This window comes from Leptopilina heterotoma, unplaced genomic scaffold (assembly GCF_015476425.1).
Source record: "Leptopilina heterotoma isolate Lh14 unplaced genomic scaffold, ASM1547642v1 Lhet_61, whole genome shotgun sequence".
Lineage (NCBI taxonomy): Eukaryota > Metazoa > Arthropoda > Insecta > Hymenoptera > Figitidae > Leptopilina > Leptopilina heterotoma.
The window spans coordinates 1,057,459-1,072,580 of NW_025111142.1; the positions used below are offsets into that span (position 1 = coordinate 1,057,459).

The 15,122-nt window shown below is 21.5% G+C and overlaps 1 protein-coding gene across 1 annotated transcript in view; it reads left to right on the plus strand.

Moving 5' to 3' along the window:
- Positions 1-15,122, plus strand: part of LOC122509690 (torso-like protein) — a 55,129-nt gene that overhangs the window by 29,477 nt on the left and 10,530 nt on the right. Inside the window, exon 2 of the mRNA XM_043623919.1 lies at positions 13,459-13,807. Coding sequence (XP_043479854.1) covers positions 13,505-13,807 — 303 coding nt within the window. The 5' untranslated portion in view covers positions 13,459-13,504. The remainder of the gene's footprint in view (positions 1-13,458; positions 13,808-15,122) is intronic.

Below are 15,122 nucleotides of genomic sequence, written 5' to 3' on the forward strand. Positions count from 1 at the left end.
GGAATTAATTTAAACCTATATTACAAAAAATTGAAAAACGTATAATTATTATTAAAAATTTGAATAAAATTTATTGCAAAATTCAATTCTTTGCAGAAATTCGACTAATTTCAAATTTTTTTTTAAAGAATTATCGTAAAGATTTCAATTATCTTCAAAACTAGGAAAATACTTGAGAAGAATTTAATTATTTTTAAAGATAATTGAATTTTTGTCAAGAATTTTATTAAAATTTTTAATAATTACAAATAATTTTAATTTTTGTAATATGAACAATTTGACAATGACAATAATACTAATAATAAAATAACAATTAGCAAAATCTAAAAATGATATAATTTCCATGAAAAATTAAATTGAAATTATAAAAGAAAGTGCTGATTTCGCGTTTGCAAATAGTAGGATGCGGCGTCAGTTTAAATCGCGAAAGAGCCGTGTCATTTGTTTCTTAACGGTGATGCAAACAAGATTAACAAAAAATGTGTTTCAGTAGGTTAATATCTTCACGGAATAAAAATTGCTTAGTATATGTTTCATTTAATGCCAACTTTTATTCCTCTTACAAAAGAAAAAAAAATTTTTTTCTTCATTTCCCACATAAAATTTCATCGCTTTATAGTTTTATACACATTCAATGTTTTAAACATTATAAAATATTATAATATTTAGAAATCTTATACCTTTACATAAAATAATTTTTTATTTTTTAGATTATAAGATATTTCTTCTTTTTTCTTTATTTAACAAAAATTTTTATAAAATTCTTTGAAAACATTCAATTATTTTCATAAATAATAAGATTTTTACAGAAATTCAATTATTTAATATATAATTTTCATAGAATTTTTCGAAATAAATCAATAATTATTTAAAAACATATTTATAAAATTAATTGCAATAATTCAATGATTTTAAAAAATAGTTTATTTTTTTAAAAATTAATTATCGAGTACGAAGCCTGTTATTATTACTATTATTATCTTATTTCTTGATAAAAAAAATAATAACAAGAAAACTTGAAATTTCTATTATTATTTTGAACATCGGATTCGTAATCAACGACTCTGAAAAATTTATAATACCTACCGAGTTTTAAAAAAAAATCAAATTAAATTTCCAAACTTCGGTCCGCCATATTGGATCCGCCATTTTGAATTTTGAAAATCTGACTAATTATATCCCAAAAAAACCACTTATCAGATTAATAAGTCTTTCGAAATTATTATTTCTTTTATTATTATTGTTATTTTATTAAAAAAAAAAAAGAAGATTAACAAGAGTAGTTAAATAATTTAATAGAAAAATTATAAAAACAAAAAATGTATGAAAAATATAGTTAATTCGAGATGTGTGGTAGTTATAAGAATAAAACTTATTTATAACCATCTCCATTGAATTAGAATAAGCCAAATTACCTCGTTAAATAATACAGACGAAGCGTAATGTCGTGATTTAATTAACTGGACTAGAAAATCTCATGAAATTGATTGCGTTCGTTCATGTAAAATGTGAAATAGTGTGAATGACAGTGCAATGTGTGCGTAAATTTGCTGGAGATTTCAATTGACTGATAAAAAGCAGTTCACAATGGAGGCATAGAATAATTATTGTAAACAATGAAAATTTTTACTATACCTTTTTCGATTTATTATAATATATATACTACCTATTTTTTTCACAATAACACACAAATAAAAAACATGCTTTTTTTTATTTGAATGTTTTTTTTTTATTGGAAATTTTATTTCCTTCTTTCTTGAGAAGAAATATTTTACTTTTTTTTTCTTTTATTTTTGTACGTATTCAAAAAAAAAAAAAAAAAAAAAAAAAAAAAAAATAGTAACAGACTTCGGACTCGACAATAATATTAAATATTATTAAAATTAAATGATAAATAATAAATAATTAAATAATTGAATAATTAAATTAATTAAATTAAATAATATTAAAAAAGTATCAAAAAAGTAGCTTTAAGACAGGAAAAAAGTAGTAAAAAAAGTAGCTATCGAAAAATTAAACTTGACTCAATTTTTTTTATCATTTCTTAATTACATTAAAAAATAGAATAATTTTTTAAAATAAATATTTAAATACCTATTTATTTTGTCTACCTGCAGGAATTGAAATATTTCAAATTATTTCAATGTAATAATAGTAATAGTAGTAGCAGTAATAATAGTAATAGTGTAGTAGCAGTAGTGATAATAATATTAATAGTAGTAGTAATAATAGTAGTAGTAGCAGTAATAGAAACAATAATAGTAGTAATAATAATATTAATAGTAGCAGTAATAATAGTAGTAGTAGCAGTAAAAGTAGTAGTGGTAGTAGTATAAATAATAATAAAAATACAACAACAATTATAGTACTAATGATAAGAATGATAATGGATTTATTTATATACATGTAACAGATGCGATGAATATCTATTACAAGTATTGTTGAGTTAATAGATTTTATCTATGGGGGGCTCAGAAGAAATCCGTACCCGCACCGGATCAGACAAGTTTACTCCACTTCCGGTAATCTGTAACCCTTTACAGTATGTATAGAACGCGACATGAAAACATTCCCTGCTTCTCCCATGATTCTAATTGTTATGGGTCAGTGACTGAATGCTTGCTACAAGAGAGCATAAGATAATGCCATCTTCCAACGTTGCCATTGTTATATATACACACACTACTTATTATTGTATATCATAGATATAATTTCAAATCTTTATTTATTTTTCGACATTTAATTTTATTATTTTATTTTATTTTTTTATTTATTATTTTTTTTTATTTTTTTTTTTTTTTGAATAAAATATTATCAACCGACTCAATTGACAATGAGGCGCTTTCTTTTTGATAGTGAGTCCCAAGTCAACAGAACCTAACCTCTAAATTGTTTTTCTAAGAATTTTATAAAAAAAAAAAAAAAAAAAAAAATTTTTCCGGCCAACAATAAAATATTTATTATGCAGAAAATCAATGAAGGACAAAATGAAAGGGTTATTGCACTTGAATTAATCGCGCATTAAAATAGTCGAATCACGTAATGCATTTTCGTGTTTATGCAAAAGAGGAACGCTATACGCATTCTGCACTGCTAATGACGCCAATTAAAGAATAAAGTTGATAGTCTACTCATTATTGAACAAAAAAAAATACAATAACATCTGCTTAATGTAAAAATTTATTTAATATTATATTATTAAAAAAGAACAAGAAGATAATATTTGCAAAAATTTTTTAATTAAAAATTATTAAATTACTAATATTAGGGGTCGTTTATAAACAATTTTTTTTATCAATTTTTAACCCCCCCCCCTCTTCCCTCCTTGTGGACAAACGTGAATTTTTTATGAACTGATTCATAAATACTAATTTTAGGGGGGGGGGGCAAAAAAACTGTCCCCCTACTACGAACGACCCCTTACATAATTTATATAATCTAGACACGTAGAATTATAATTAGAATTATTATAATTTTATATAATAATAAAGATTTTTTTTTTTTTTTTTTTTTTTTTTTTTTAAATATAATGTTGCAATTTTAATAATATATATAATTATTAATTAATCATTAGTGTGTAGTGAAAAAATATGAATCTGGAACATAAAGCAGTATTAGTATAGCAAGAACAGATATAGATATTATAAAATGTGTATATGTATAAATGTTGGATACAAAAGAAAGAAAAGACAAGAAAAGTGAGAGTGAGACTTGCTCTCAAGCCCTCTTTGTGCTTCGTGCCTGAAAATATCAACAAAATAGATTAAACTAAATTTATTAAATACATTTATAATCCAATAAAAGACCCGAATAACGTGTATTCAACTCTCAACAAGGTTACTTCTATATATACATACATATATATACAAATTATGTAATTTTACTTTCATTTCCATTATTGATATATATATATATATATATATATATATATATATATATATATATATATATATATATATATATATATGTACATTATATGTACGATGCTACTTTTTGAGAAAAGTTCATAAACATTAAAATGTTGCATAATTTTTTTTAAGGATAATAATAAAAAATAAGAATAATAAAAATGATAATACATAATTTAAAAAAAATAATGAACGATAATAATAAATATTAATTATAATAGATAATAAATTATTAATTATAATTATTATAATTATTTTTTAAAAATACATAGGTGACAAAACGGAGACGAAAAAAAATATAAATATAAATACAATTAACTAATTAATTATTACTTTTTTAACGTTTGAAAAAAATTCTTCGTAAAAATTCAATTATTTTCATAAATAAGAAAACACTTCGAGGAAATTCAATTATTTTCAAAAATTTTAATCAAAATCCTTGAAAAGAATTAAATTCTCTTTAAAAATAATAAAAAAAAAATTTTGAGAAATTCAATTACTTTTAAAAATTTTAATAACATTCTTGACAAGAATTCAATTATTTTCAAAAATAACAAAACACTTTGCAGAAATTCAATTATTTTCAAAATTTTAATCAAAATTCTTTAAAAGAATTCAATTCTCTTTAAAAATAATTTAAAAATTCTCTCAGAAATTTCATTACTTTCAAAAATTTTAATAATATTCTTGCCAAGAATTCAATTATTTTCAAAAATAACAAAACACTTCGCAGAAATTCAATTATTTTCAAAATTTTAATCAAAATCCTTGAAAAGAGTTCAATTCCCTTAAAAAAAAATAAAAAAAAAAATTCTCTCAGAAATTCAATTACATTCAAAAATTTTAATAACATATTCTTGCTAAGAATTCAATTATCTTTAAAAATAATAAAATTTTTTCCACAAATTCAATTATTTTCAAAAATATAAAGAAAATTCTTTGGCGAAATTCAATTATTTGTAAAAATTTTAATGAAAATTCCTGCCAAGAATTCAATTATTTGTAAATACGAAATAATAAAATTTTTTTAGGGAATTCAATTATTTAAAAAAATTCTAATATATAGTTCATTGCAAGAATTGAATTATTTTCAAAATTTTTTAAAGAATTATTGTAAAGATTTCAATTATCTTTAAAACCAGCGAAAAGTTTTTCTAAAATTCAATTATTTTCAAGAATTTTAATAATATTCTTGTCAAAATCAAAAGTTCAATTATTTTCAAAAATTTTATATAAATTCATGCCAAAAATTCAATTATCCTTAAAAATATACCTAATAATAAAATTAATTCCAAGAAATTCAATTATTATTTTCAATAATTTTAATGAAAATTCTTGCCAAAAATTCAATTATCTTTAAAAAATAATAACATTTTTCCCAGAAATTCAATTATTTTCAAAAATACTAAAAAAAATTCTTTGGTACAATTTTCAATTATTTTTATTTTACTTTATTTTATTTTTATTACAATTCAAAAATTTTGATAAAATTCTTCCCAGAAAGTTAATTTTTTTTATAAATAATGAAATTCTTCGCAGAAATTCAATTATTTTGAAAAATTTTAATAAAATTCTTCACAGGAATTCAATTATTTTCAAAAATTTGAAAAATAAAATTTTTGTCTATAATTCAATTATCTTAATAAATAAAAAAATTCTTTGCAGAAATTCAATTATTATTGTCAAAAATATTAATAAAATTCTTCTCACTAATTCCATTTATTTCATAAATATTAAAATTTTTCGCAAGAATTTAATTATTTTCAAAAATTGTAATGAAAATTCTTGCCTAGAATTCAATTACTTATAAATAATAAAAGTTTTCTCAGAAATTCAATTATTTTCAAAAATTTTAATACAATTCTTCTTCCCAAGAATAAAACTATTTTCATAAATAACAAAATACTTTGTAGAAATTTAATTATTTTTATAGATAAATAAAATTCTTCGCAGGAAATAATTTATTTTCATAAATAATTAAATTCTTCGTAGAAATTCAATTATTTTCAAAAATTTCAACAAAAAAAAAAAAAAATTAAATTCAAAAAGAAAAAATTAAAAAAAAATTTTTTTTTTTATTTTTATTTTTAATTTTTATTATTATTAATTAAATTAAATTAATTTTAATTAAATTAAATTTTCAAATTCTTGGCAATAATTCAATTATCTTAATAAATAACAAAATTCTTTGTAGAAATTAAATTATTGTCAAAATTATTAATAAAATTGTTCTCTTGAATTCAATTTATTTCATAAATAATAAAATTTCTCGCTGGAATTCTATTTTCAAAAATTTTAATAAAAATCTCCCCAGGAATTCAATTATTTAAAAAAATTTTAATAAAATTCTTGGAATAATTCTAATTATATTCAAAATAATAAATTTCTTTGCAGAAATTCAACGATTGTTGAAATTTAAAAAAAAAATAATTTTCGATTTAATTTCGTCTAAAGTAAAGTAACAATTTTTCACATATATAAATTTTGTCGAAAGTAAAATATAATTAGAAAAAAAATTTTTTTTCTCGAGAGTCATTTAAAAAATTGTAAATCATTTATTTTAAACAATTGGACATTAATCTCCACTATAATTGATATTAATTTCATAATTAGAATTATTTTTTTGTACTAATCAACCTCTTTGTAAATTCAAGGCCAAATCATAGAGGCAAGCAAGTTTTCTAACATGACCTTCAAACACACTCACAGTGACACACGCGATTTTCTATTCTAAATTTTTTTTTTTCGACCACCTCGAAGTACATGACAAAGTAGCATTTTTTTTAATAACATAAATTACATATATACTCATAAATCTTTCAGAAATTGTAACAATATTATTGGGAAATTTTTCCTTTTATCAAATACTAAATAATTTTTATTTGTTTTATACATAAATGGATTTTTTTTCTTCGCGTGAGTTTTTTTTAACATGAATTGCATTTTTTAAATTCTTAACAATTGTGATACATTATTTTTTAAATTGCTTTTAAATTTAAAATTAAAACTCAAAATAAATTTAAAACATATTTTTAAACAGTTATTTTAATTGTTTTCTGAAAAATTACCAATATTTTTAAATATATTTGTGACATGCTCCGAAAAAAGGTAGCTTAATGAAGAAGAAAATTTGTAGGTTATGTTTGTAACTTTTGGAATAAAACTGCACAAAGGGGATCAAATTTCATTATAAACTGATAATTTTCTATTCTTTATTACATTTGAAATAATTAATAAAAACTGATGTTAGTCTAAAATAAATCAGCAGAAACTTTTAATTTTAAGGTAAATGTAAAGTAAACATAACCTAAAAATTATTTTGTACTACGTCGATATCTTCCTTCAAAAATTTATTTATAAATTATTATAAATGTTTTTATAAGAATTTATTTTAAATATTTTTATAAATATGAGGGGACGGCTTCTAAAAGGGGATACGCGTGGATTCTCGCGTTTAAGTTTTGTCCACTTGGTCAATTTTTGAAAGTATTACAAATTGCAATTTGAATTACCGAAGTTTGTGGAAAATGGAAAGGCGCATCTTTTTTCTTTAAGAAATAAATTTATATCTTTTTTAGTTTATGAAATAATGAGAAAAAACTAAATTTTTGAAAACCAAAAAATTTAAATGTTTTACGTCTTTAACTCGTGCTGGTGTTTTTGATTTTTCATATTTTGTAATCAAACAAAAACAAACTCACAGATTAAGGTTTCCTGAAACCAACTATGTTTTTAAAACTTCAAAATCTTAATTAATAAAAAGTTTATTAATTTTTTCGAAAGACATTGCAAAAAATGTTTTTTTTCAACTTTCAACGCTTCGTTTATCTAGGAAATTTCAAGGTACGAAAAACTTTCAGTGAGAAAGTTTTTTATTACGATACGGACAAGTTTTTTCTAAAATTTTATTAAAATGATATGGATATTTACAAAGTTATTAATGTTTAAAGCGTATGGTGCGTCAGATTTCTTGCGCCTGGAACGCATTGAGTACCGAATTGTTCGTTTGCATGGAACATATTAAGACTATTTTAGTTTATTCATTTGTTTACTTAAAATAAATACAATTTTTATTAAAGTCACTGATAAATTTTTGCAATATTATTATTATTAAGAAGTAACCAATAATAATTAGCCAAAATCGTCTGGAAATAGTTAAAATTTACTGACATACAAATAATTAGTACACAGTTATTTTGACATAAATGTAATGTTAATTTAACTAATAAAAGTTTATTAAGAATAGTAAAAATATTATTATTTTAATTTTTGACTGGTTTTTTAATATCAAAGTAATTATTTTTAAATAATATTTAACTATGGATTATGACGATTCATCTAACTTTATATAACAGTAGCATCAGTTTATTTATTCTAACATGTATTGTACGTAAAGATATATGAAATTATTTTTAAAAAAATATTGCAGAATTATTCGCAAAATAAATTGTACAATAATTCCATATTGTATTTAATACTTGAAGTTAAAACAAATTTTATTTTATTTATATCTGTATTTTGGCAAACATTTTCATACAATAGATTTTTTTTTGTTATCATGTGCACTTCAAGGAAGTAACCCTTTTTTATATGCTATTTTTCTCAAAGTTGTCATTTGTTTTCACTCTACGGAAAAATATGGTGTCCAGATGAGTCGCGGTTGCCGCGACCGTTGACTGCAAAAAAAAGGGTTCGGTAAAACCCAATACAATTTTCCCAGGATTTCGAGATTTTTTTATCACAATTAAGGAAATCGATATCTTTCTCCAAACGGACAGGAGTTTTTTAATAATTATTTTAAAAACATTAAATGTAGTAAACGAGATCAGTTTTACGAAGAGTGGAAACCTTGAACTAAATGAAACAAGAAACTTAAAAGTAAGAAATATTATTTTAGTTGACTTTTGTACATATAACAAAATAAAATATTTAGGTTAAAAATAAATTTCAATAAATTTTATTATATATATTGACAAAATATTTTTAACGCGTTGCAAACGAACAATTTGGGACTCAATGCGTTCCAGGCGCGAGAAATCTGACGTACCATATGCTTTAAACATTAATAACTTTGTAAATATCCATATCATTTTAATAAAATTTTAGAGAAAACTTGTCCGTATCGTAATAAAAAACTTTCTCACTGAAAGTTTTTCGTACCTTGAAATTTCCTAGATAAACGAAGCGTTGAAAGTTGAAAAAAAACATTTTTTGCAATGTCTTTCGAAAAAATTAATAAACTTTTTATTAATTAAGATTTTGAAGTTTTAAAAATATAGTTGGTTTCAGGAAACCTTAATCTGTGAGTTTGTTTTTGTTTGATTACAAAATATGGAAAATCAAAAACACCAGCACGAGTTAAAGACGTAAAACATTTAAATTTTTTGGTTTTCAAAAATTTAGTTTTTTCTCATTATTTCATAAACTAAAAAAGATATAAATTTATTTCTTAAAAAAAAAGATGCGCATTTTCATTGTGTATAAATTTATTTCATTGAATTTGAAAATTGAAAATGTTTTAAAATCACACTATTCGTCAATACTTATACGTGAGAATCCACGCGTATCCCCTTTTAGAAGCCGTCCCCTCATATTTATTTATAAATTTGTTCATAAATGTTTTATTATGAATGTTTTTATAAAAAATTTTAAAAAAACAACAAAAAAACAACAATTTTTAAACAAACAATTTTTTTTTTTTTTTTAAATAAATAAATGTTATTTATTTATTCATTTTGTTGTGGAATTTTTTTTTAATATGTTTTTTATAAATGATTTTATAAATATTTATTTATAAACGTTTTTATAAATATATTTGTTTATAAATGTTTTTATGAATGATTTTATAAAAATTTAGTTATAAATGTTTTATCATGAATGTTTTTATAAATGTTTTGTTATGAATGTTTTTATAAATGTGTTTTTTTATAAATGTTTTTTAAAAATGTTGTATTAAATATTCATTTATAAATGTGTTTATAAGTGTTTTACTATGAATGTTTTTATAAATAATGTTTTGTTATGAATGTTTTTATAAATATTTAGTTATAAATGATTTTATAAATATTTATTTATAAACTTTTTTATAAATATTTGTTCATAAATGTTTTTTATGAATGTTTTTATAAATATTTAGTTATAAATGTTTTTTTACTAATGTTTTTATAAATATTTAGTTATAAATGTTTTTTTACGAATATTTTTGTAAACATTGATTTACAAAACCTTTTATTCCTCAAAAAATGAATAGAAAAAAGTATTTTTAAATGGAAATTAGAAAATTTTAATTTGTTGCAAAAATCCAAGTATGTATATAAATACATATATATATCAGAAATGATTTTCTTTTCCGCATATGCGAAAGTTGCTTCCTTAACCGATTTGGCGAAGATCACTTTTTTCCAATCTTTATCAAGTTTTTTTAATACTATCGGGAAGAAGTTGAAATGTGGGATAACTTGTTTCAGAAGAATCTAGCCCCGCACATACCTCGAACCCACGAGAGGGCATTAACTTTGTTTTTTTTGTATTCTTTTTTTTTAAACTCTAACCGATGTAGCTACAGGCTCTTTCTGCATCCAAACGGTTACAATCTATTTTCGAGTGTCACCGATTTAATTTAGAAAAAATAAATCCACATTATTATTTATTTCATCCTCTCTTTATTTTTAAACCGCAATAATATTTTATAAATTTTTTATTTCTATAATAAATAAATCAATTACTAAAAATTAATTTTTTTTTTTTTCATTATTTGGTAAATTTAAAAAAAAAATAAATTAACTTTCCGAAAATATCGTTGAGAGAAAAAAAACAAAAAACGAATAAAAATTGTTGCATCGCAACAATTTTCATTCATTTTTTTTTTTTTTTTTTTAATAGTGAAAATAATTATGACATAAAAAAATACTATAATGAAACTGACAATAAATTAAAAATTAAATTATGAAAGAGTAAACAGACAGTAGTAATATTATAGGAATTAAAAATACTAAAATTACTGTGCTGAGTTTGTACAACAAAATAAAAGAGTTGAAAAAAAAGAAGCGAGAAAAGGAAGATCGCGAAAGGTTACTGGGACAAAGAATAAAACACTTTGCTCGAGAAACTCTGCAACAGTCATTACGCGAATCAGTTTTACAATAGTCTCGCGGCGATTTCTTAAATAATATATTATTACAATGAGTTGATTTAATAAACTTTTAATTAGCTACATTTATACCATGGACTACAATTATTTTCTATTATCAAAACTTTTACATTTTATATATATAAAACATGTACACGGTTAAATTATTGCATTTTTTTAACTAGTTTCTGTATACTTTTTATTACTATCGTGTAATAACACGTAATATCGTGTGACACTGTTATAACATTACGTAATTATTTTATTATTTTTTTTATTTTTATTAATACTAATTTTTTTTTTTTTTTTTTTTTTTTTTTTTTAATTTTATTTTACTACGTGACAAAATGGAGGCAAAAAATTATAAATATATTTAACTAACTAATTAATTATTACTTTTTTTAAACGTTTTAATAAAATTCTTGTCATGAATTAAACAATTTTCATAAATAAACAAAACTATTCGTACGAATTCAATTATTTAAAATTTAAGATTTTAATTTTAATAAAATTTTTGTGTCAAGAATTTAATTATTTTTATAAAATAATTAAATTCTTCTCCGAAATTCAATTATTTTCTAAAAAGTTTAATAAAATGGAAACTTTCGATTATTTAAAAAAAACTTTTTTAATGAAATTTTAAAAAAATTTCTCGAAAAATCCAATTATTATCAAAATAATTTCAAGATTTCAATATAATAATAAAGAAGTAAACAATCGATTTATATTAAGGAGTTGATCCCATTTCTGTTTTCCATTTCAAAGATTACAAACATAACCTCAAATTTTTACCTTCTTAGGTTTTCTTCGGAAAGCGTTTTTTTTTTTTTTTTTTTTTTTTTTTGCTTAGAGTATTATATTAATATAATTCTAAAATAGTACTGTATAATGTTATAATAGAACCGTATTATATTGTTATAACAATGTATACAGATGTATAATACAAAACCCATAAAATACAAATAAAAATGAAATTTCTGAAAACTTTTAAAAAATAATTTTTTTTTTCTACTTTTGAATAGTGAATAATAAATTAAATGCAGTTCGTAGTGTGTAATATTACATTATTCTGTATAAATAAATATATATATAAATATAGTTATGGGGTCTCCTCTCATCCAGACTTGATAATTGATGCTATTAATAGTAATTTTGTAGCGTGCTACCACTGTGGAACAAAAACAGTCGAAGGAAAAACCACGCGGATCACGTGCAAGCGCTCGATCATGTAATTTATGCTTATTTGTGAAAGGTCGTGATAGTTTTAACGTCAAACAGATTGAATCTTTCAAAATAAAATACTATCGTAATAACATTATTACTTCCCCTTCCCTCTCTTTCTCTCTCTCTCTCTCTCTCTCTCTCTCTCTCTCTCTCTCTCTCTCTCTCTACACGTTCCTTTTCAAAGCAACAAAATTTTGATATTTATCAAAAATTTTCAAAAAGTACTTTTTCGATTTTTTTCCATTTTCTCTTCGGTTCTTCTTCATCAATTCTTTTTAGAAAATATTCAATTAAAATTTTATTTTAAATTTATGTTTTTCTAGACCTGTGTTTAATTATTCGTATAAAATTAGTTAATAACAGAAATTTTGATTTTTTTTCATTATCTCATTTGATATTATAATTTATTAAGAGGAAATAATTTATCTATTATTGAGGAAATAATTTGTATAATGTTTTTCTTGATTAGGCAATTTAAGAATGATTCTAATTTACAACTGTTATTGTTTACTAGAATTTTTTTTTTTTTTTTTTTTTTTTTTTTTTTTTTTTTTTTTTTAATCATGGGAAAACAATAATTGTTCGCCGCCTTGAAAAGTAAAATGGACATACGTGGCATATCCTGGTATAAAGAGCACACACCACTTTCGAGAGTCTTTAAGGCATTAACACCTTGAGAATTCAATGCTAATCAATTAAATGCATTCCTGATTTAATCAATAAAATCGTATTAAAGTATTTTGTATGTTCATGTTCTCGATTATTTTCACATAAATCTCTATCAGTTTCAATATGCAAAGTGAAAAGGAGAGGTATTCTTTTCACACTCCTTTACAATTACTTCTACTATTTTTTTCAAGTCTCTTTCTTAAGTAATTTATTCTTTTGGCAGAATTTTCATTTACATATTAATAATATTTTTAATGTTTTTCATTTAATAAAAATTTACATTTGACAGAATATTTCTCACAACAAAACTCAGGGTTCAAATATTATATTTAAAAAAAAATTTTTTTTTTATTTCATAAATAGCAAAATTCCATCAAAAGAATTCAATTATTTTCAAACTTATTAAGGATTATAATAATTCAAACAGATAATAAATGAGTTTTCAAGTTCATCGATTTTAAAACTTAACAATTTATATTAATTTTAAAAAAAATATAATAAATAAACCCCAGCTTTCTCTGGTTTCAGGTGTGCCGTTTTTAGGAGAGGATTGTGATCGAGGATCAGTTGCGAAATGTGGCAAAATTTGCGACTCGCTCTGATAATTGCAGTCTTGATAATAACCAGACTTGAAATCTCAAGGTCACAGAAGCCAAGATTGGGTGGTGCCATTAACATTTTCAATAGATACGGCCATCTAACGATCAGTATGAGGGTTGTGTCGCGAAATGACACGGGGACGTGGATTTTTCGTGAACCAACCGTTGACGTTTTTCATAATTTACTACCAGCGCCACCCAAACAAAGTAAATCCACAACAGTATTTCACGGCGATTTTCACATGGAATTCTGTGACAATGTCCGACAACTCCAACAGGTGAATTTAGAAAATACTTTTCTACTTCTTTTTTTTAATTCAAGGTTGCCACAAATATTTAATTTTATTTTTCCCTGATTTCCAGACAAAATTCTCACTTTTTTCCTGACCCTAAAAAATATTCTCTGATTCACTTTAAAAATTATTAGAATCTCAAAAAAATGTTCTATTACATTTATTTACAAATTTCATTAATTGTAAAATTATTCAAAAACATCAATAATTTCTCTTTTAAATAAATATTTAATCATTATTATTCTTCCGTAGAAATTAAAATTCTTCAATACATTCAAAATCAAACCTTTATGAAATGCAACAACTTATAAGAATATTATTACAAAACATGAAGAAGACGATCACTCCGAGTCTTCGACTCGGAGTGATCGCCTTCTTCATGTTTTGTTATAATTTTAATTACCATTTTTCAAAAAAAATTTTATTATTTACAAAAATCCTAATAAAATTCTTCGCTAGAATTCAATTATTTTTAAAAAGTAGTAAATTTTCTTAAAAAAAATTCAATTATTTTGAAAAAATTTTAATAAAATTCGTTGCAATAATTAAATTATTTTCATAAATAAATAAATCGATTATTCGGTAATTCATTTTTTTAATCAAATTTTACTAGAAAATTCTAGAAGAATTCAATTATTTAAATTATAAAAAAAAATAATTTATTGAATAATTGAATGTTTGTTAAAATTGAATTCTCATAAAGAATTTTATCAACAAATGTTTAAATAATTCAATTATTTTGACAAATTTTAATGAAATTTTTAAGAATAATTAAATTTATCGAGGAATTTGATTAAAATATTGTATCAAAAATTAATTAAAATTCTGCGATAAGATTTTATTATTTATGAAAATAATTAAAACTTTTCCCAAAAATTTTATAAAAATTTTTCTAAAATAATTGAATTTCAGTGAAGAATTTTATTATTTATAAAAATAATTGAATCTTTGAAAAGAAATTTGTTAAATTTTTTTTAAATTATTGAATTCATGCGACGAATTTTATAAAAATCTTTTTAAATAATTGATATTTTTCGAAAAATTTTATGAAATTTTGTATATTAAATAATTGAATTCATGTGAAAATTTTATTATTTATGAAAATAATTGAATTATTTCAAAGAAATTTATTAAAAATTATATAAATTATTGAATTTCAGTGAAATTTTAACAAGAATTTTATTCAAGTTTTTAAAAATAATTGAATTTTGAAGAAGAATTTTATTAATTATAACAATAATTGAAATTTTGACGAGAATTTAAAAAAAATTTTTTTAAATAATTGAATATTAAAGAATTT